Below are 20225 nucleotides of genomic sequence, written 5' to 3'. Positions count from 1 at the left end.
AGAGGCCTCTATGTGCCCACTGTCTTCAGAGTTACTCAGCACACTGAGGAAATATTCTTGCAGAAACAAACAAGCAAACACCATCAAAATCCAATCAAGCCTCTTGGTCTAACTACCAGTTTTAGGAAATCCTCAGGGCAGAGGGACATATACACAGACCCTGAGCACTCAGCAAAACCTGGACTGGGCAATTCCACCAGACAAACAACCTAGTTGTCTCAAGGAAAAAAGGCAGGGAGGAAAGCTAGAGCTTAAAAGAGACCTAAGAGACACATCAACCAATGACAGCATATGGATCTTATGTTAAGCCTGATTTAAACAAATAATTTAAAATGAGGCAGCCATGGCTGGGTGGCTCAGTTGGTTGGAGCATTATCCCATACACCAAAAGGCTGTGGGTTCTATCCTTGGTCAGGACACATACCTAGGTTGAAGGTTCAGTCCTGGGTCAGGGCATGTATGGGAGGAAATCAATTGATGTCTCTCCCCCTCCCCCCCTAAAATCAATAAACATATCCTTGAGTGAGGATTAAAACATTTTTTTAAAAATGGTAACCTTGCCTTCTGGTCAGGATGGGGGCTGTAGGTAAACATGCCCCACCCCCTTGCACAGCTACAGCAAAAATTACCACTAGGCTACAAAACAAATATCACCCAGAATTGTCAGAAAATTTGGCTGTATGGGAGTCTGACAACCAAGAATTTAAAGAAGCCACATTCATCCAGCTGGGCAGGAGGGATGGGGATGAGGAAATGTAGAGCGGTGCAGAGAGGCAGAACGGGCAACCCCACACCCACATGTGGTGGGTAAAAACTGGGAGGGACACCTTGGGAGGGAGGGATCCCAGCCCCAGACCAGACCACCCAGCCCAGGGTTCCAGTGCCAGGAAGATAAGGCCCCAAAACTTCTGGCTAGAAAAATCAGTGGGGGTTGGGGCAGTGGAAGAAACCACAGGATTTTCAAGAGACTCCTCTTAAATAGCCCGTAATGGACTTAGAACTTACGCAGACTCTCTGGGATTCAGCTAGAAGAGCATCAGTGGCATACAGGGAGAAATTGAAGTGACTGGCAACAGGGTGCCAGGAGACAGCTTCCTCCCAGAGAAAACTCCAGAGGCCAGGCAGTGGCATCATCCCCTCTCCGAGCCCTCCCCCCCACACAGCCATGGAGCAGTAACACAGGGTACCCCACCCTGGTGATTACCTAAGGCTCTGCCCCATCCAACTTACCAGTGCAGTTTCCTACAACAGACCATGCTACGAAGACAGAGAGTCAAAGCAGCTCTACCTAATACACAGAAACAAACACAGGGAGGCTGCCAAAATGAGGAGACAAAGAAATATGGCCCAAATGAAAGAACAGAACAAAACTCCAGAAAAAGAACTAAACAAAATGGAGCTAAGCAATCTGTCAGATGCAGAGTTCAAAACACTCGTGATCAGGATGCTCCAGGAATACACTGGCTACTTCAGCAGCATAAAAAAGACACAGGCAGAAATGAAGGTTATATTAAGTGAAATAAAGAAACATCTACAGGGAACCAACAGACAGGAGGGGATGAAGTCGAGAATCAAATCAACAATTTGGGACATAAGGAAGAAAAAAGCATTCAATAAGAACAGCAAGAAGAAAAAAGAATTTTAAAAAATGAGGATAGACTAAGGAGCCTCTGGGACATCTTCAAACATACCAACCTCCAAATCATAGGGGTGCCAGAAGGAGAAGAGGAAGAGCAAGAAATTGAAAAATTATTTGAAAAAATTGTGAAAGAAAACTTCCCTAATTTGGTGAAGGAAGTAGATATACAAGTCCAGGAAACAGAGAGTCCCAAACAAGATGGACCCAAACAGCACCACACCAAGATACATCATAGTTAAAATGCCAAAGGTTAAAGATAAAGAGAGAAACTTGAAAGGACCAGGAGAAAAGCAGTTAGTTACCTACAAAGGAGTTCCCATAAGACTGTCAGCTGATTTCTCAAAAGAAACTTTATAGGCTAGAAGGGACTGGCAAGAAATATTCAAAGTAATGAAAAGCAAGGACCTACAACCTAGATTACTCTATCCAGCAAAGCTATCATTTAGAATGGAAGGGTAGATAAAGTGCTTCCCAGACAAAGTAAAACTAAAGGAGTTCATCATCAGCAAGCCATTATTATATGAAATGCTAAAGAGCATTATATAAGAAAAAGATCAAAACTATGAACATTAAAATGGCAATAAATTCACAACTATCAATAACTGAATCTAAAAAACAAACTAAGCAAACAAGCAGAACAGGAACAGAATCATAGATGTGGAGAACATTTGGAGGGTTATTACTTGAGAGGGGAAGGGAGAGAATGGAGAAAAGGTGCAGGGATTAAGTAGTACAAACTGGTAGGTACAAAATAGACAGGGGGAAGTTAAGAACAGTGTAGGAAATGAAGAAGCCAAAGAACTTACATGCATGACCCATAGACATGAACTAAGGTGGGGGATTGCTGGAGGGAATGAGGGTACTGGGTGGAGGGGGAGGGAGGGGGGAACATTGGGACAACTGTAATAGGATAATCAATAAAATATATATTTTTTAAAAACAGTAACCTTGAGGGGAGGGGTGGGTGAGGGTTCAGAAAAACAAGGTGAGTCAGAGCTCCTAATGGTTCAAGCCAAGTGAGTGGCCTATGGTGTTCATTAGACTCTTCTCTCCACTTCTGTATATGTTTGAAGTGTTCCATAATACAGAGTAAACATAAATTAAAAATGCAAAGGTCTGTCCAGAAAGTATCCAGCCAGGTGCTATGAAAACTAGACACATTTACTGAAGAAGATATAAATTACAAGAAACACTGTACATAGGAAAATGACGCCTCAGTCCCCTTTAAAGTAGGCACCTTGGGACCTCACACAGTTTTCCCAGGGTCTCTTCCACTGTTCAAGACACTCTGCACAATCCTTTGTTGGAATTGCCATCAGCTGCCTGTCATGTTTTCCTGAATCTCATCGATGGCCTGAAATCTCTTCCTTTTCAAAGGTGATTTTAGTTTTGGGAAAAGCCAGAAGTTGCAGGGCACCAAATATGGGCTGGGGGGGGGGACTGAGTCACTTGGGTGATTGATGTTTTGCCAAAAAACTGCATGAAACGTGATGAGTGGGTATATTGTCATGATGAAGCTGCCAATCGCCAGTTGCCCATAGCTGCAGCAGTTTTTGTCATGTTGCATCTCTCAACCAATGAAGAACACTGAGGTAGGTAGTACTCCTTACTAATTGTTTGGCCTGGAGGGGTGTACTCATGATGGACACCTTCCCAAACAAAAAACACAGTTAACATGGTCTTGATCTTCTGTGACCTTGCCACGCCTTCTTTGGGTGTGGAGAACCAGGCACCTTCCATTGGGATGACTAGGCCTTCATTTCTGGATCATAGCTGTAGACCCACAATTCATCTCTGGTTATGACCTTCTTGAGGAATGTTCAAGTTTAAAGCAAAATTTGAAGCAGATTCATTGCTCTACACAGTCATTTTGAATGTGATGGCCACATGGTACACACGCTCACTCAATGGCATCTACCGCCCCCACAGACTAGCACAGTGCAGCTGTCATTGTTCACGCATGCACATTCCAGTCCACACTCCTTGGCTGCCAGGTTACATCGACGTGGTACATTGGAGGCAGGCACATGATCCAGCATGATCAATCAGAAAATCCCATCCCTTGTGTGCAGTGAGTGGGCAGGTGACTCCAAAGAGTCAGTGGAGCCATTCCAGGTCATTTCTATACAGGTGCGGGGGGAGAAAAGACTTTCCCCCCTCTAGGACTGAGAGCTGTAAGGGTTATGTGGGAACAAACCTGCTGGTCTTTCCTACAGCGTCTGCACAGAAGCTGCTGGGAATGCAATTAACACAGAGAGGAAAGCAGGACCAAGAGAGGAAGAGAGAGGCAGAGGCCTGACATTCCCTGAACCCTGACCCTGCTGCACCCGAGCCAACCTGAGAATGACAGCCAATGCAGGGCCTTGTGCTTGAGCTCATTTGAGCTGTGATCCTGTTGCTTGAACTGAGATCTGACTAATGCAGCCGGGTCACATTTTACAGACGTAGGTTTGGAGAGAACCTCAGTGGTCAAAATGAGTCTTCAAAAACACCGATCGGTATACATTTAGGGGTTCTGTTATACAACATATGTAGATCTTTGAAACTATGGAAACTAAGTTAGACAAGGTGCTTACGTAGTCAGACATTCCCATTTCCCATCTCATTCCTTTCATGCCTGCTCTGCTTCTCCCTCCTGCCTCCAGGCCAGTAGGGTTTAACCCATAACTTTAGTGCCCCAATGGTGTGACTTCTCTGGGCACTAGACAGTGGACAGAGGGAGACCTGGGACAGATGACCCATTGCCTGGCAGAACCCATTAAGGGGTGTTTGGAGGCAAGGGGCCATTTTGGGCAGAATCTTGGGTGCTGGGGGGTGGGGTGGGAGGGAGAATGAAAACAGACAAAGCCTGGACCTCACCTTGGAAGAGAGGCTGGGACATTTTGGGAACAGTGACATCTCTAAGCAGTGGCGGGTTCTTTTAGTAACTGAGATAACAACCTCTTCCATCTTTCCAAACCACCTGCAAAGTCCATCACACACACACTCTCCTTGTGTAGGTCATTTTTCATGGAAAATTCATGCTCGGCAAAAGGCAGGAAAGCTGGAACAATGCCCACAAGCTTGGGGGCACAATGTATGAGCATGCGAGAACCTGAGGACCAAGTAAATTTGGGGGGTGGGGAGGGTGGGCTACCAGGCTTGAGCTGACTCTGGGCTGTCCTGGTGAGCAAGTTCTGAAGGGCATGCTCTCTGGAGGGCAGGCCTGACTCCAGATGCAGGAACTGTGATTTGCAGAGCAGCGGAGATGAAGAAACAGGAAGAAAGGCATTTACAACCACGGGAACAGCCTGGCTGTGGGGCAGTGTGCCATGTACAGTGAGCTGAATGGGTCCCCAAATTTACATCCACCAGGAACCTCAGAGTATGGCTTTATTAGGAACAGAGTCGCCCTGGGTGGGTAGCTCAGTTGGCTAGAGCATTGTCCTAATACACAAAGAAAGGTTGAGGGTTTGATCCCTAGTCAAGGCACATACAAGATTCAACAATGAATACACAAATAAGTGGAACAACAAATAGATGTTTCTCTCTCTCCCCCACTTCCTCTCTCTCTCTAATAATCAATAAAATAAAAAAAATTGTTTAAAGGAATAGGATCTTCACTGATGTAATTAAGGTAAGGTCACACTAGATTAGGATGGGCCCTAAATCCAATGATGTGTTCTTATAAGAAGAGAAGACACAGAGAAGAGAAGGCCACAGGAGAACACAGGCAGAGACTGGAGTGATGAGGCCACAAGCCAAGGAAAGCCTGCAGCCACCAAGAGCTGGAAGAGGCAGGAAGGATCCCTCCCTAAAGCCTCAGGAGGAAGCAGCACTGCTGACACCTTGATTTTGGATGTCTGGCCTCCAGGACGATGAGAGAATAAATTTCTGTGGCTCTAGGCCCCCCAGTCGATGGCACTTTGCTATGGCAGCCCCAGGACCCTCACACAGAGATGATCAGGAGTATCTCACAAAGGACCAATGACCCAGTGTGGCTGGAGCCCATGGTACTTGGGGATGAGCATGGCGAAGACACTCCTTTCGTCCTCCGACAGCCACCCACTGAACGCTGCATCAGTCAGCTATTTCCACAATAATCCTGTGTAACAATTCCCCTCCCCCAAGGTAGGTGGCTTAAAGTAATCATTTATTTTTTGCTCCTGCATCTGAGTCACCCCAAGGGTCCCTCACCCCCCAGGGAAGGCGGGGTGGGAGGAGGGAGGATGGTCGCTTCCCAGGGCATGTTGTTGAGGCATTGGCAGGAGTACAAGAGAGATGAGCGTACACAGTCTCCCCAGGCCTCAGCGTGGGGCTGGCACATCATCACTGCCATCCCATTCCATGGACCAAAGCCTCCAGTGGGAGGGCCAGAAAGTCACAAGGCAAAGGGCGTGGGCCTGGCACTGGGGAGAGAAGTCAGGACCAAAGGTGTAACCTACCGCAGCACCTTTGTTTCGGCTGGACTGAAATGAAATTAAATGAAATTAAATAAACTTCTCAGATCTGGCCAATGGGGGTAGGGCCATCCCAGGTACTGAGTGCACTGTTTCACTCAGGTGGGGAAACTGAGGTTTGGTGACTGTCAGGAATTGAGGTCCAGGGGGTCCTTTCCATGCCTCTCTCTGCCTGCTCTAACACATCACAGGAAACAGAACCAGGGGTTCTGTCTTTCCTTGAGACATTGTTACTCTTCACAACAACCCCATTGGACACACACTATCTTCAACCCATTTTCCAGAGTTGAAAATGAAGGCCCAGGGAGTTTATGCACCTTGCCTGAGGCCAGAGAGCTAAGAACAGCAGAACCACTTACCATTTCCTTTAAAGATGGAGAAGAAATGGGGTCCAGTTGCAAGAGGAGGGCTTGGGATTAGATTTACAGGAAAAATTCCTGCAGTCACCAAGTCTGGGGACATATCACCAAGTCCATTTCGGGGTCCCTTTCTTAGGGCTTTGTAAAAGGCAGCAGCTTGTCTTACCTGGAAGGGAGCTCAGGGGAGGCCAGATTAAAGGCTCCACGGCACCTGCGCCAACTCTGGTTTCCGGGACCTCTGGCCCAGGACTCTCCTGGACGCAGCCAGCATGGGGCTGGCTCCCAGTTTCCCCACATCACCCAAGGTGCTTTGTAAGTGCCAAGTGGGAAAGCTGCCTGTGGGTGAGTCAGAGGCTCTGTGCATTCTGTCTAACAAGTGGCGTGGAGTGAAATGGGCCAGATCCTAATCGCATCTGACAGTCTGCATCCCCTGACCCCATGCTCGAGGGCGAGACACTGTGCGGCAAGGACCAGAAGCGGTGGAGGTAGGGGCAGGGGCTGGCTCCCCAAGTCCCAAGCCCCTGACACCTGCCAGCCCTCAAGAAACACCATAGAGATGCACAGGCCCAAGGTCAGGAGTTCCTGGATCTCTGGGATGGAACCCAAGGTTTGTGGGGCATACCCGGCCCTGGGGCAGCAGCTTCTCCCCCCACCAACTGAGCCCTTGGCTGGCCCTGCACCCAGGCATTTCCCAGGATCGAGCATTCACTCCCTAGTCTTTCCTTCTTCGTTTTTGTTTGTTTGTTTGTTTGTTTGTTTCTTATGTCCAGAAGGCAGAGCTGGAACAGATGGCTGTCGCCCAGGGTGACATGTGGTGGGCCCTCCCCGGAGGCAGGAAGCTGCTTGCACCCTGCACAGAGGGCCCAATTCCACAGGGCCTGGAAGCTCAACTGCAGAGCAGGCCGCCTTGGTTGGGCGGGGCGGGGGCGGGGGGGGGGGGGGGTGGCAGGAAGGGGATGGGCATGCCCATTCTGGAGGGGGACACCTGGGGAACAGGGGGAGGGGGGGAGGGGTGAAATGCCCTGTTTCCAGCCAGAGCATGGAGTCACGCGTTTCCTGTGGAGCTGTGGCAGGAACACGCTCAGTGGCTTCAAACAATACACACCGATCACTGTAATGCGCTGGGGCTCAGTAGTCCAAACCGAATCTGCTGCAGCTGAAATCAAGGTGTGGGCAGGGCTGTTTGCTTCCGGAAGCTCCAGGGGAGAATCAGTTTCCCCGATTTCCCAGCTGCTAGAAGCTGTCGGAAATTCGTAGCCTGTGGCCACATCGCTCCGATCTTTGCTTCCACCATCCCAGCTCCTTCCCCAACTCTGACCTCTAAAAGCAACCCCTGGGATTACACTCACCTCCCACCAGATAATCCTGCATAATCCCCTCATCTCACCGCCCTTTATTTAAGCACTCCTGCAAAGTCCCTTTTGCCATGAAAGGTGACATCCACAGATTCCAGGGAGTAGGACATGGACCTCTTCAGGGGCCATTATCTGCCTGCCTCAGGGACAAACCCCACATGGCACAGCAGTGGTTAAGGCCACCCCAGCACCTCCTCCTGCAGGCCTCCCTCCCAGACAAGGTAAATTGGTGCAGCCTTTTTGCCAGGCCACAGGCTTTAAATGCACCCATCTCTCAGCTAGCGGTGCCTGCTCTGGGAGACTAGGCTGCAAACATACCCTCCCAGCAGCAAAGGCGCTCAGACAAGGATAGTCTCTGCTGCCTGCTGTGTGAGACTGAAAGACCGGATGCACCAGACAGGTTCATAGACAGAGGAGGGGTTGGGGCAATGCGGGGCATCATATAGCCAAGAGAGGAACCTACAAGTCTGGATTTGCCGACATGGAAAGATGTCCTTGATGTGGGTGAGGAGAAAAGAAAAACAAATGACAAAACAACATGGACAGTGCGGCTCCATCACTGCACATGCATTAGAAAAAAGTCTGAGAAGACTCATTCTCTGTGAGGAGAGGAGCAGGGCCTGGTGGGACATGGTTACTTCATACCAATCTGCTTGACTGTTTTAATATTTTACAAGAATATATTATCATTTTAATAATATTTTTAAACCAAAAATACCACCCCTCCCCCAGTTTCAGACCCTCAGAGGTCCTGTTGCCTTTGAAATGCAAACATGCCCTAGTCAGCCCCAGGAAATCTTCTGGCAGGTTATCAGGCTCCACCTGGACCCCCGGGCCTGCTGTAGTTCTGTGAGTCACAGGAGCAGGGGAGCCACCACGGACAGCTGACGGCACACAGACAGGGGGCCCTGAGACCTGGCAGCAGAAATACCAGCTCCAGGCTTGGCATACAGCAGGCACTCAGGAATCCCCCATGCATTTGGAAGCCCCTCCCTCAATGGGCCACACCTGAGGTCTGCACACTAAATCCTTCCCATTCCCGGGACAATGCTGTATTTAAGGAACATTTTCAGGGAGCCAGCCAATACCCCCATATTCACAATTGGGGGCCCCCGAATTTGGTCCAGGTCTGAAGGGGCTGAGACATGGAGCATGGTGGGAGGCGGCACCCCAGACATGAGGTCTAGCCCTAGCTCTGAGCCCTGGCACTGCCCTGTAATATAGGGGGCCTGGCTCTCGGCCACACTGCCCACTGGGCCTGCTTTCCCACAGTGCTGGCAGAGATGGTCCCATCCTTCCAAGGGCCTACCTGCCTAGCGGGAGGAATCTGAGTGCAACAATCAATTAGCCATGTCTGCCATGGTTGCAGGAGGAGGAATGGCTGCCAAAGTGCCAAGATTTTGTCATTTCCTGTCTAAATGCCTATCAAGGTCCCTCCTGCCTCCACCTGCCTGCGATTCTGCTCACTCAGCAAAGCATCATAAGACGGGTGTCAGCTGACAGCCCTGTAACTGCCATGATGATCCAGCCAGCCTCAGTGCACAGGAGCAGGTGCCCTCCCCCGGCAGGCCACCTCCAGGACAGACAGATGCCCTCTGAGCCCTGAGCCTCCTAGCCCAGCCCTACCTCCGTCTCGCACACCCATGTTCCTCCAGCACTGTTCCCAGGGGAACAAGAGATCCTTGAAAAGCACAGCTCCCCGCCCCCCCACCCCCATCCCATCCGCCTCCTCCTCAGCCCCAAGCACAGTGAGCGGTCACTCCCAGGAAACAGAGCTGGCTCCAAGCTCTAGGCTTTGGGTTGAGTGCCAGAGGGAAGCCAGGCCAAGAAGTGGGGGGTGGAGATGTGGAGCGTCTGGAGCACCATCCTGCCCAGTGTGTTCTGGCTATCTGTCCCCCACCACTCCAGCCACCAGTCAACCTGAAGAGCAAGTTCAGGAGCCAACCTGGTCCCCTGCAGGGACCTCTGGGGGCCGGGGGGTTGCACACAGTGAGTTTTCATCCTCACCTTCACCCTTCACAAACACCCCCACACCTGGGTGCCATGCTACACACTGCACACACACCATCTTGTGTGACCCCCACAACGCAGGACCCCGGGGCAGTTTATCTGCACCACGCTCTGCAGAGACAGTGACTGGCCCACTCACAGAGCACGCCAGTGCATCAGGACATGGACCACCTCTGTGGGGTGTCTGGGCCCGGGCAATGAGACCTAAACCTCAGGGGTACACAGTTCTCTCTCCCATGAACCTTGTGGAAGACGCTGCCTTGCTGGACCCAGGAGGGTCTACCTCGCACCCTCAAGCATCTGTGGGCACCAAGAGGCAAGCAGGATCCCATGGTCCCTTGGAAAGAGCTGGTCACTCAGCTGTCACAATCCCCGCTCCTTGTGAACTTGACCCAGTCACCCTGTGCTCCAAGATGGCCATGGCCGCTGCCACACCTCCAGGTCCCCAGAACCAAAGGAAGTAGCCGGTTCCCTGACAATGAAAGAAAGTGGGGCCTAAGCAGTTACACATTCACTCACAACATGACTACTGCGCAGACTAGAAGCTGTTAAGGCAGACACCCTCCCAGGCTCCAGGGAGTCCGCACTGAACCCCTGGCCGGGGAAGTTCATGTTCCAGCAGAATGGAGTCAATACATGAGAATAAACCCCTCCTCCTGTCAGCATTTTACCTCTTCGCAAAACCCTTTGACATCTCTCCACAGTAACCTTTGAGATGAATCGTGGAGAGGGCAGAGAGAGGGGGCACAGCCAAAGCAACACCACCAGATTCCCATGGGACCCTCGCAGGGCCCCAGGGTCCAACGAGCCAATGCGTTTCACACCTTGGCCTGGCCCTGGGCAGACACAGCCCGTGGGCCCCAGCGCTATCTCCCACAGCTCTGGGTGCAGCATCAGACACCTTCTCAAGCCTGAGCCATTGACCCAGGTTGCTGCTGAATGTCCGGGGCCACCACTGGGAGGACAGAAGGGAAGGGGCAGACAGGCCACAGTCTGCCCCGACTCTGGCTGAGTGACAGGGCAGAATGGGGTATATCACAGCCCATCACTAACGGGGGTTCACAATGGGGTGCAGAGGACCCTACAGGAGGACGTCATGGGTGAAGGGCGGTAGCACCCTCTGCTCTGATCTCATCTCATCCACACCAATCAGCCTGGTGCACCTGCCCTTCACCCTGGCCTTCCGCTGAAGACCCTGTCAGGGCACCCTCCACTTTCTGCATTTGTCGCCAGCACATCTGCAAGCATCTCCTCTCCCCTGTGGCTTCCTGTGAGAGAGAAGAGCGGTTCTCGACCCAGCAGTACCAGCACCCTAGGGAGTCCTCGGAAATGCAGGTTCTCAGACCCACACCCAGACCCACCCAATCAGAAGATCTGGAGGTGGTGCCCTGCCATTTGCATTTTACACACCTCCTGAGGGTGCTGAGGACACCTGACAATCACCTGGAGAGATCTGAAGGGCTCTGCAGCCCAGGAACTTGGCATCTCGGGGTGGCCAGCATGTGTCTGAGCATCCCAGGCAACTCCAGCACGTGAAAGGGGAGAGCGGGGGGCAGGGAGCGGCGGGGACTTGGGAACCCACTGCAGACACTGCCCCAGGAGGCATCCTGGCTCCCCCTTAGCTGTGCCGCTGGTCCCTGGCCGTGTGGGCCTTGGGCCACTCTGTGACACAGAGAGAATGCGACTACCTCTCAGAATGCAAACCCTGTGCAACCCCGTTTACCAAGAAAGCCTGTGTCCCCTCCTGGGAGCACAGGGAAGGCCCCGCACACTCTAATGAGGACACACCAAACCGTTTCTTTCTGACTCAGCTCAGCAACCCATGCCCTGCTGGTCACAGCTCCCTTGTCACCTGGGGGACTCTTTCTTGGCTGTGACAGTGACCAGAGTCACTATGCAGCCCCACGGGGCCACTTTCACACTCCAGTAGAGGGTGGACCTTGGGGCTTTGGGGACACTGGTCCAGCCATCCATCTGCTGGCTTCACTCTCAAGGATGAAGCCTCTGTTCCCTCCTCCTTTTTTTGAAATCTAAGCCCACTGAGAAAATGCAGGATGCGCAGCTCCACCTGCAGCCTGGAAGGAGGCCCATTGTCATCCCCATCATGGTAACTGAAGACACTGTCACTTCCTGCCTCCAAGGAGCAACCCTGGGCACCAGGAGGCCAGCATGACTAGGTGGCGTCTGTGGATGTGCAGAGACACCCACCTCCCTGCGAGGCTGGGGACTGGAGGGTGGGAGGGGCGGCATGGCTCCGGAGAGCACCGGGGAGGACAGTGGAGCACACCAGGCCCCACAGGAGCTGAGGGCTCTGTGTACTGCCCCTCCCATCCTCTGATGGGAAACCTGGCCCAGAGGGGTAAGTCTCTCCCCCACGTAACTCAGCAGTGATGGGCCCAGGCTGGACATAGGTTTACAGGCTCCATGAGCTCAGACTCTGAGAAGCCATTCCAGATGCCGCCTAAGGTTTGCCCTCTTCTCAGACATGTTTTATATGCTAGACTCAGACTTCGTTCCATGACCTGGGAGACCCACCTAGGAGGGGATGGAGGGGGTACGGGGCTGCATCCCCCCAGCACTGTGCGGGTCCAGGCTATGCATCCCCCCTCCCACAGTGCCCATGTCTCCGTGTGTGTGCCTGAACGTGTATGTGAGGGTCAGAGCTGTGTGTGTGTGAGTGCTGCGAAGGTTTATGAGAGTGCGTGTGTGTGTTGTGTGTGGGGTGTGTGTGAATGTGTGTAGGTACTGAGTGGGACATTCCGTCAGCCAGTCTCGTTCTCACAAAGGGGCGGGGCTCCAAAGCCCCAAGTGTAGCAGATAGGTGCAATCAGGAAACCACTTTACTCCTACCCAACCACAGCCCAGGCGCTGGCCACACCCACCACACCCGTGACTGGACTTAATCCTCTCCATCAGCAGTGACCAGCCCTCTCCCCTCCCTCAGCCAGTGCCCCCCATGAAGTAACACACTGGTAAGGCCTCCCCAGGAGACGCGGGAGCACCACAGCTGGCCGGCCAATGCACCACAGGTCCCGAGCTGCCCCAACTTCTCTGTGCCCCTCTTGCCCCCCTGGCCCAGCACACTGGCCCTCTCCTGGTCCAAGCTGCTCATCGATCAGCCTCACGAAACCCCACACTCTCCCCCTGGCCAGAGGAGCGGGGAGGCCCCAGGCACAGGAGGGGGCTGTCCTCAGGTCCCAGGCCTTCAGGGCAGGCGGGTGCCGGTACTCCTGTTTCACAGGTGAGGACACTAGAGCTCAAAACACCGAAAACCTGCCCGAGTGGAGCCCCCTGGGTGTGCTGACTCTGAGCTTTGCCCACACCACCACCTCGGCTCCTTCATGAGACAAGCAACCCCAACTTCTGTGGGGTTTGTCAGAAAACTCCTCAGTCCTAACAAATTGGCCTGGTTGCCAGACTCTAAAATCAAACCAGTTCTGTGCCCCCCAGACCCACGGCTGAGGACTAACCTGCAGGCCAGATGGGAGCTGTCACCAGCATCCAAAACCTTTTTTTAACCCTTACCTGATGAAATGTTTATTGATTTCAGAAAGAGAGAGAGAGACAGCGGGGGGAACCTCAATGCAGGAGGGCAACATTGATCAGTTGCCTCCCATACGCACTCCAACCGGGGACCAAACCTGTGATCTAGGTATGTGCCCTGACCAGGAATCGAATCTGCGACCTTCTGGTGTACAGGACGAGGCTCCAGCCAATTGAGACACCTGGCCAGGGCCCCAAATCTTTGACAAGGCCATGTCCTGCTCTGTAACTACTTCTTGTCCACTGAGGTCAACAAAACAAACATAATACAAAAGGTAAAAAAAAAAAAAAAAAAAAAATCACTGAAAGGAAAGAAATATGGCAAAATGCCAACAAGAGTCTCTGGCGACACATCAGACCAGACTTCACGTTGCTTTGCTCCTTTCACACTCCATTTTCCAATTTTTCTATATGGGGCAGGCATTACATTTATATTGGAAAAAAATAACGGTTGAACCTCATCTGATCCTAAAATACCAGGTGAGTAGTCATAAAGCGGCTTCTATTTACTTCTATCACCTGAACGTTTCCGGAGAAGCAGAGAGGAGGTGAACGCAGCAATTTTGACCTGGGTGTTCGGGTAGTGATGCTATTTTTCTGTCAGCTTCTTGGAATGGATTCATCTCCTTCTAAAGCCTCAGATGCTATGAGTGGCAGATATTCTGCCAACAAACCACAGCCACCATTTCTGTCCTTTCACTACGGATCAAAGGTCATTGACAACCAGAATCAAATGGGCTAAAATTTTAATTAAGTGACGAGGTTGGGAAGGCCTAAGCGTAACTGAGCCGGGAGCTTTCCTCAAGTAACTCTAGGCCTGCCCCTGGCTGAGAATACAGACTCATCCAGAAAGACGCTTGTCCTGGAAGCTCCGGCCTGGGCACCCTGAGGAACCTAAAGCAGTCCCCAGATCCTTTTCCCAAGCGCCAGGACTCTCTTGGCGGATCTCGAGGGCCCCACCCTGACTCGGGAGCGAACAGACAGTGCGGGCTCCTGGTTAACTCAGGCAGGAATTGCTCCTTTAGAAGCCAGGAGTGTGGCAGCCTGAGAGCCCTTGAATTTCAACAGGACAACTTCCTTCAACCCGTGGCAGGCACCTGCCTTGTTCCTGCGGTCCACAGCCTCCCACAGTTTCACCTGGACCAGATCCAGACTTATGAGGTCACCTCTGCAGCTCCCAGGGAGACAGTCCCTGGGCACCCCTTCTTCCAGCTCTAAAGCCCCTATCCCTGTACCAACACCAAAGATACCTCAAAATCCAACATGGTGCCCACCCACATCAACTCTGGACTCACTACTTAGGGTCCTACAGCTCTGCTGACCCCAAACTCAAAAGTCCTGCAACCCATTTGGAACAGCTGCTGGCTCACAGTACCAAGGCTTGCCTGGTGCCTATAGCCAATTTGTTCAGCTGTCTCCCAGCGCCCAGGGACAATCTGAGCTGGAGGCCAGGTGGCCAGGGCAGCTTCCACCCTCCTTCCACATCCCAGCAATGCTGGGCACTCTGTGCCCAGCTGGGAATGTGGCCACGGAGGCACTGCACCTTTTTCTTCACCAGCACTGTCCTATGCAACTTACCAGAATGGCCCACTTCTTTATTCATCAAGATTTTACATTAAACGCAAGCATATAAACAGACAACAGAGATACCGCTCTACTGGAGCGGGGGGGGTGGGGGGGGGGGGACTGTAGGACTGAGAACCTCTTGCCTCACTTCAGAGAACTTCTGAGGAAGCCCAGGATTCCCAAGGGCATAGTTTGAGAAATGCCAGTGTAGGCCTTTAACTAGGCAGCATGATTGACTAGATCAGGCCCAGCGGGCAACTCAGAAGCACCCTGCTGCCCCATGCCACCTTCGCACTCTCCTACCTGGAGGCCGCAATCTCCGCCTTCTGCTTGGCAATGGTGGCAGCCCGCTCCGCCGCCTCCACTGCCCGATCCACCTTCTCGCGGATCTTGCTGGCACGCAGTGGGATGAGGTTCTTGCGCTTGCCACTCACAAGGATGTTCTGCTTGTACTTGCCCTCTTCCTTGGTGCCGTCGGGGAAGGTCATGCAGCCGTAGCCATGCCGCCGGTTGCTGGCCCACTCACCCTCATACTTGAGCCCATCTGAACGCTGGCTCACGCCAAAGCCCGCCCGCTTGTCGTTCTTCCACTCGCCCACATAGGTCTCAGTGGTGGTGGCGTCAATGTCGTCCTCGATGACCGACAGCTCGGCCTCGCCCTCGCCCAGGCTGATGGTGGAGTGGATGTCGCTGGCCGTGGAGCTGACCGTGCTCATGCCGGCCTCGCTGCGGAACGAGCTCTGCTTGCTGCGCTGGCTGGCCAGGCTGCTCTTGGACTCTGACTTGCGCAGCTTCAGTCCACTCAGCAGTGAGCGCCGGAACAGCCCCTTCTTCTTGCTCTTGAGGATCTCAGAGTCACTGTGGGCCACTAGCACAAAGCCCCCTCGGGACACAGCTGGGGAGCCGGCCACCGCGGGGGAGGTATCTGGGTGCAGCGCCGCGCCGTTGGTGTGCTCGCTGCGCAGAGAGTTGATGGATGTCCTCAGGGGTGAGCGGATGACTGCCGCCATGCCGTAGGGGACACTCTGCCGCACACCATAGCCTTGGCGCATGCCTCCAACCCACTGGCCCTGGTAGGTCCCTGTGGAGACAAAGGAGACAAGGTGAGCTCCCAAGAGAGTGATGGAGGAGAGGCACCTTACATGGTGGACAGAGCCTCCACCGTCATCTCTGTCTTGGGACAACTTGGTGAGGCTAACAGTGAGGCTGACAGGCCGTGGTGCATTTTTACAATTTATATCACCAATGGTTGTTTTTAAAGACACATCCATGCTGCTTCCCACAGTTGCATTTTGTTCTCTCCCTTAGAAGTTGGGGAGAGGGAAGAGAGGCCTAATAGTCTGTGATATACAGACAGGAGACAGAGTCAAGAGTAAACTGGAGAGCTCCCCCTGTGCCCGGGCAGAAGGCCACCCCAGAAAAGACTGGGAGAAGAAAGAAGAAGCACATCGGCAGCTACAGGGACACAGATCTGGGCTACAAACTAAGTACTGAAGAGGCTGCTTTGCAGGCAGTAACTTCCCCATTGCCAGAGGCATCCAAGAAGACTTTGGAAGAGCACTTGTTGGAGACACCTTTAACTGCATGGGGACCTAAGTGCTTGGAGACCTTAAGGCATTGAAATTGGCAGACCTGATATCCCCAAAAGAATCAAAAGTGGGGACTTGAAGAGATATTTGTCACATTCATAGCAGCACTATTCACAGCAGCCAACAGGCAGAAACACCCCACGTGTCCACTGACCTATGAATGAATGAACAAAGTGGGGTCTATTCATGGTGTGGAATGTTATTTTCCCCTAAAAAGGAAAAAATTTTGGCATGTGCTACAACATGGATGAACCTTGAGGACACTATGCTGAGTGAAACAACAGGGCAAAACCTATACGACTATATTTATTATTACACGGAGTAGTTAAATTCATAAAGACAGAAAATGGAATGGTGATTGCGGGGGTTGGGGGAGGGGGAAATGGGGAGTTGTTTAATGGAAACAGAGTTTCTGTTTCAGGTGATGGAAAATTTTTGAAAACAGAGGTGATGGTTGCATAACAGTGAATGTAATTAATGCTTTTGGACTGTGCTCTTAAAAGTGATTAAAATGGGGGACTTCTGGTCAAGGTAGAGGCATAGGTAGATGTGCTTTGCCTCCTTGTGCAAACATAGAAAGAATTATAACCAGATCTCAAAAACAAATAACACCCAGAACTATCAGAAAATCGAGCGGTATGGAAGTCTGACAACCAAGGATTTAAAGAAGCCACATTCATCCAGATGGGTAGGAGGGGCGGAGTTGCAGAGATGGCGTGGAAAGTTGGCGGAACGGACAGTCCCACATTTACGTGTGGTGGATAAAAATCAGGAGGGATACCTTGGGAGTGAGCAATCCCAGCCCCAGCCCAGACCACAGAGTCCAGGATTCCAGCACTGGAAAAAAAAAAAAACCATTACCTCTGGCTATAAAAACCTGTGGGGGTTGGGGCAACAGAGGTAACTGCTGGATTTTCACTGCTTTAAGGGCCCACACGGTCTTAAACCATATGCACACCCCAGGGCAGCAGCTGGAAGGCTGTCAATTGCATACAGAAAGTGGGTGAAGTGACTGGAAATGGGGGGAGTGCCAGGCAAAATTCCAGAAGCTAGGCATTGTCCCCTCTCTGAGTGAGCACCCCCACCCCCCCACCCCACCCCCCGCTGCATGCATAGCCACAAAGCAGTGAAGCGGGTTGCCCTGCCATGGCGATTACTGAAGGCTCTGCCCCACACAATTTACAGGTGCCTTTTTTACAATAGGCCACACTACTAAGACAGGGAGTCAACGTAGCTCTACCTAATACAAAGAACACAGGGAGGCTGCCAAATTGAGGAGGCAAAGAAATAAGGCCCAAATGAAAGTACAGAACAAAACTCCAGAGAAAGAACTAAATGCAATGGAAATAGCCAACCTATCAGAGGCAGAGTTCAAAACACCAGTGGATCAGGATGTTCAGAGAACTCACTGAGTACAACAACAAAATAAAGGAAGAATGAAGGTTACAGTAAGTGAAATAAAGAAAAATCCACAGGGAACCAACAGTAAAAGGAAGGAAGCCTGGATTCGAATCAACGATCTGGAACAAAAGAAAGAAATAAACATTCAACAGGAACAGAAAGAAGTAACAAGAATTCAAAAACGAGGAGAGGCTTAGGAACCTCTAGGACCACTTTAGAAGTACCAACATCTGAATCATAGGGGTGCCAGAAGGAGAAGAGGAAGAGCAAGAGATTGAAAACTTATTTGAAAAAATAATGAAAGAAAACTTCCTTAATTTGGTGAAGGAAATAGACATACAAGTCCAGGAAACACAGAGAGTCTCAAACAAGATGGACCCAAAGAGGGACACACCAGGATACATCATAATTAAAATGCCAAAGGTTAAAGATAAAGAGAGAATCTTAAAAGCCACAAGAGAAGAGCAGTTAGTTACCTATAAAGGACTACAAAAAGACTATCAGCTGATTTCCCAAAAGAAACTTTACAGGCAAGGAGGGGCTGGCAAGAAGTATTCAATGAAATGAATAGCAAGGACTTACAATCTAGATTACTCTGTCCAGCAAAGCTATCACTTAGAACAGAAGAGCAGATAAAGTGCTTCCCAGACAAGGTAAAGCTAAAGGAGTTCATCATCACTGAGCCATTATTACATGAAATGTTAAAGGGGCTTATTTAAGGAAAAAGATCAAAACCATGAACATTAAAAAAGCAACAAATTCACAACTATCAATAAGTGAATCTAAAAACAAAAACAAAAACAAAACTACGCAAACAACCAGAACAGGAACAGAATCATAGGTATGGAGACTGTTTGGAGGGTTATCAGCTGGAAGGGGGAAGGGGGAGAATGGGGGAAATGGGCAGGGATTATGAAGCATAATTGGTAGGAACAAAACAGACACGGGGAGGTTAAGAACAGTATAGGAAATAGAGAAGCCAAGGAACTTCCACATGTAACCCATGGACGTGAACTAAGCAGGGGGATTGCTGGAGGGAAGGGGGTTACCGGGAGGAGGGAAGCAAAGAGGGAAAAACTGGGACAACTGTAATAGCATAATCAATAAAATATACTTTAAAAAGTGACTAAAATGGCATATTTTATGTTATCTATATCTTACCATAATAAAAGAAAAAGAAAAATTCAGCAAAACTGGGCTCATATTCTTGCTTTGCCTATTTTCTCTGTGACTTTAGGCTAGTTCCTGGACCTCTCTGACCCTCCGTTTCTTCATCTGCAAAAAAGGAGTCTAAAATTCCTCATGCCATAAGTCGTTGTAAGAATGAATGACCCTCAGCATGGTGCCATACATGAAGTAAACCTCAAGCTGCACCTGTCCTACTTGTTATTAGAATTATCACCAGGCCTCAGCAAGGCACCCATGAGGGGACCCTTCACTCCGCCTAGGAAGGGCTTTGGGGTGAGAATGGAGGTGGGGTATGTCCCATCGCTCTTCCAACCCACTGTAGCGGGGGCTGCAAACCAGAGGCTGAGGCTAAAACTTGCCACTGTACAGGTTTTAATTGTCCTACACAGCATTTTTATTACAAAATTGAAATTAATCGCCAACATTTCAAAGTCAAGAGATTTCACATAAAAGTTCAATTTGCTTGTTTCTCCTAAAAAGTGCAAGATCTGGCAACCTTGGGTCTTTAATTTCAGGTAGCAAAACTGGACTGGAGTGCAGCAGTAGTTGCCTCCTCTACCCCTTCCAGTCGGTCCCACCCCCACTGCTCCCTACTGTCTCCCACCCAGGCCATTTCCTTTATTTATGTGTCCTGCACTGGAGGTAAAGTCCAAACTCAGTGTGGAATCCCAATACATGGTCCCACATGACCTGTCACTGACTTGTCACCACTCTACACAGCCATCACCCCCAAGTCAGAACTGGTCCTGGCCACTCAAGGACTTTTCTGTCTCAGAGACCTTGCCCGTACAGCCTGTCCTTACTCAAAATCCCCACCCTACTATTCACATCACACCCAACCCAGCCCAGCTTGCACCCCCTGCTCAATACAGCCTGGTGGAACACTCCAGCCCACAGTGTTCCCCTTGAGCACCCACAGCCTCAGGGCATTTGTCCAACACTGCATGGGCAGACTCAGGAGAATGCCTGGGCTCTTCCACGTTGCTGAGTGCATTTTCCCTGCTCACCAGATTACATGCTCCAGGAGGAATGGGCCGTGCATTCTAGACACCTCATTCTCTATGCAACGTGAGCCCAGCCCTCAGAGGAGGATGTGCAAACAGCCCAGAATTGGCCAGGGCCCGAGACAAAGACCT

General features: G+C 51.1%; 1 protein-coding gene across 1 annotated transcript in view; it reads right to left on the bottom strand.

The window, feature by feature from the left end:
• The window catches only part of JPH3 (junctophilin 3), a 99063-nt gene that overhangs the window by 43895 nt on the left and 34943 nt on the right, over positions 1 to 20225 (bottom strand). The window contains exon 2 of the mRNA XM_024556254.4: positions 15215 to 15992. Coding sequence (XP_024412022.2) covers positions 15215 to 15992 — 778 coding nt within the window. The remainder of the gene's footprint in view (positions 1 to 15214; positions 15993 to 20225) is intronic.

Source organism: Desmodus rotundus, chromosome 12, assembly GCF_022682495.2.
Source record: "Desmodus rotundus isolate HL8 chromosome 12, HLdesRot8A.1, whole genome shotgun sequence".
Classification (NCBI taxonomy): Eukaryota; Metazoa; Chordata; class Mammalia; order Chiroptera; family Phyllostomidae; genus Desmodus; species Desmodus rotundus.
Note: the sequence above shows the minus strand (reverse complement) of the source record. Positions and strands in the feature narration are given on the sequence as shown.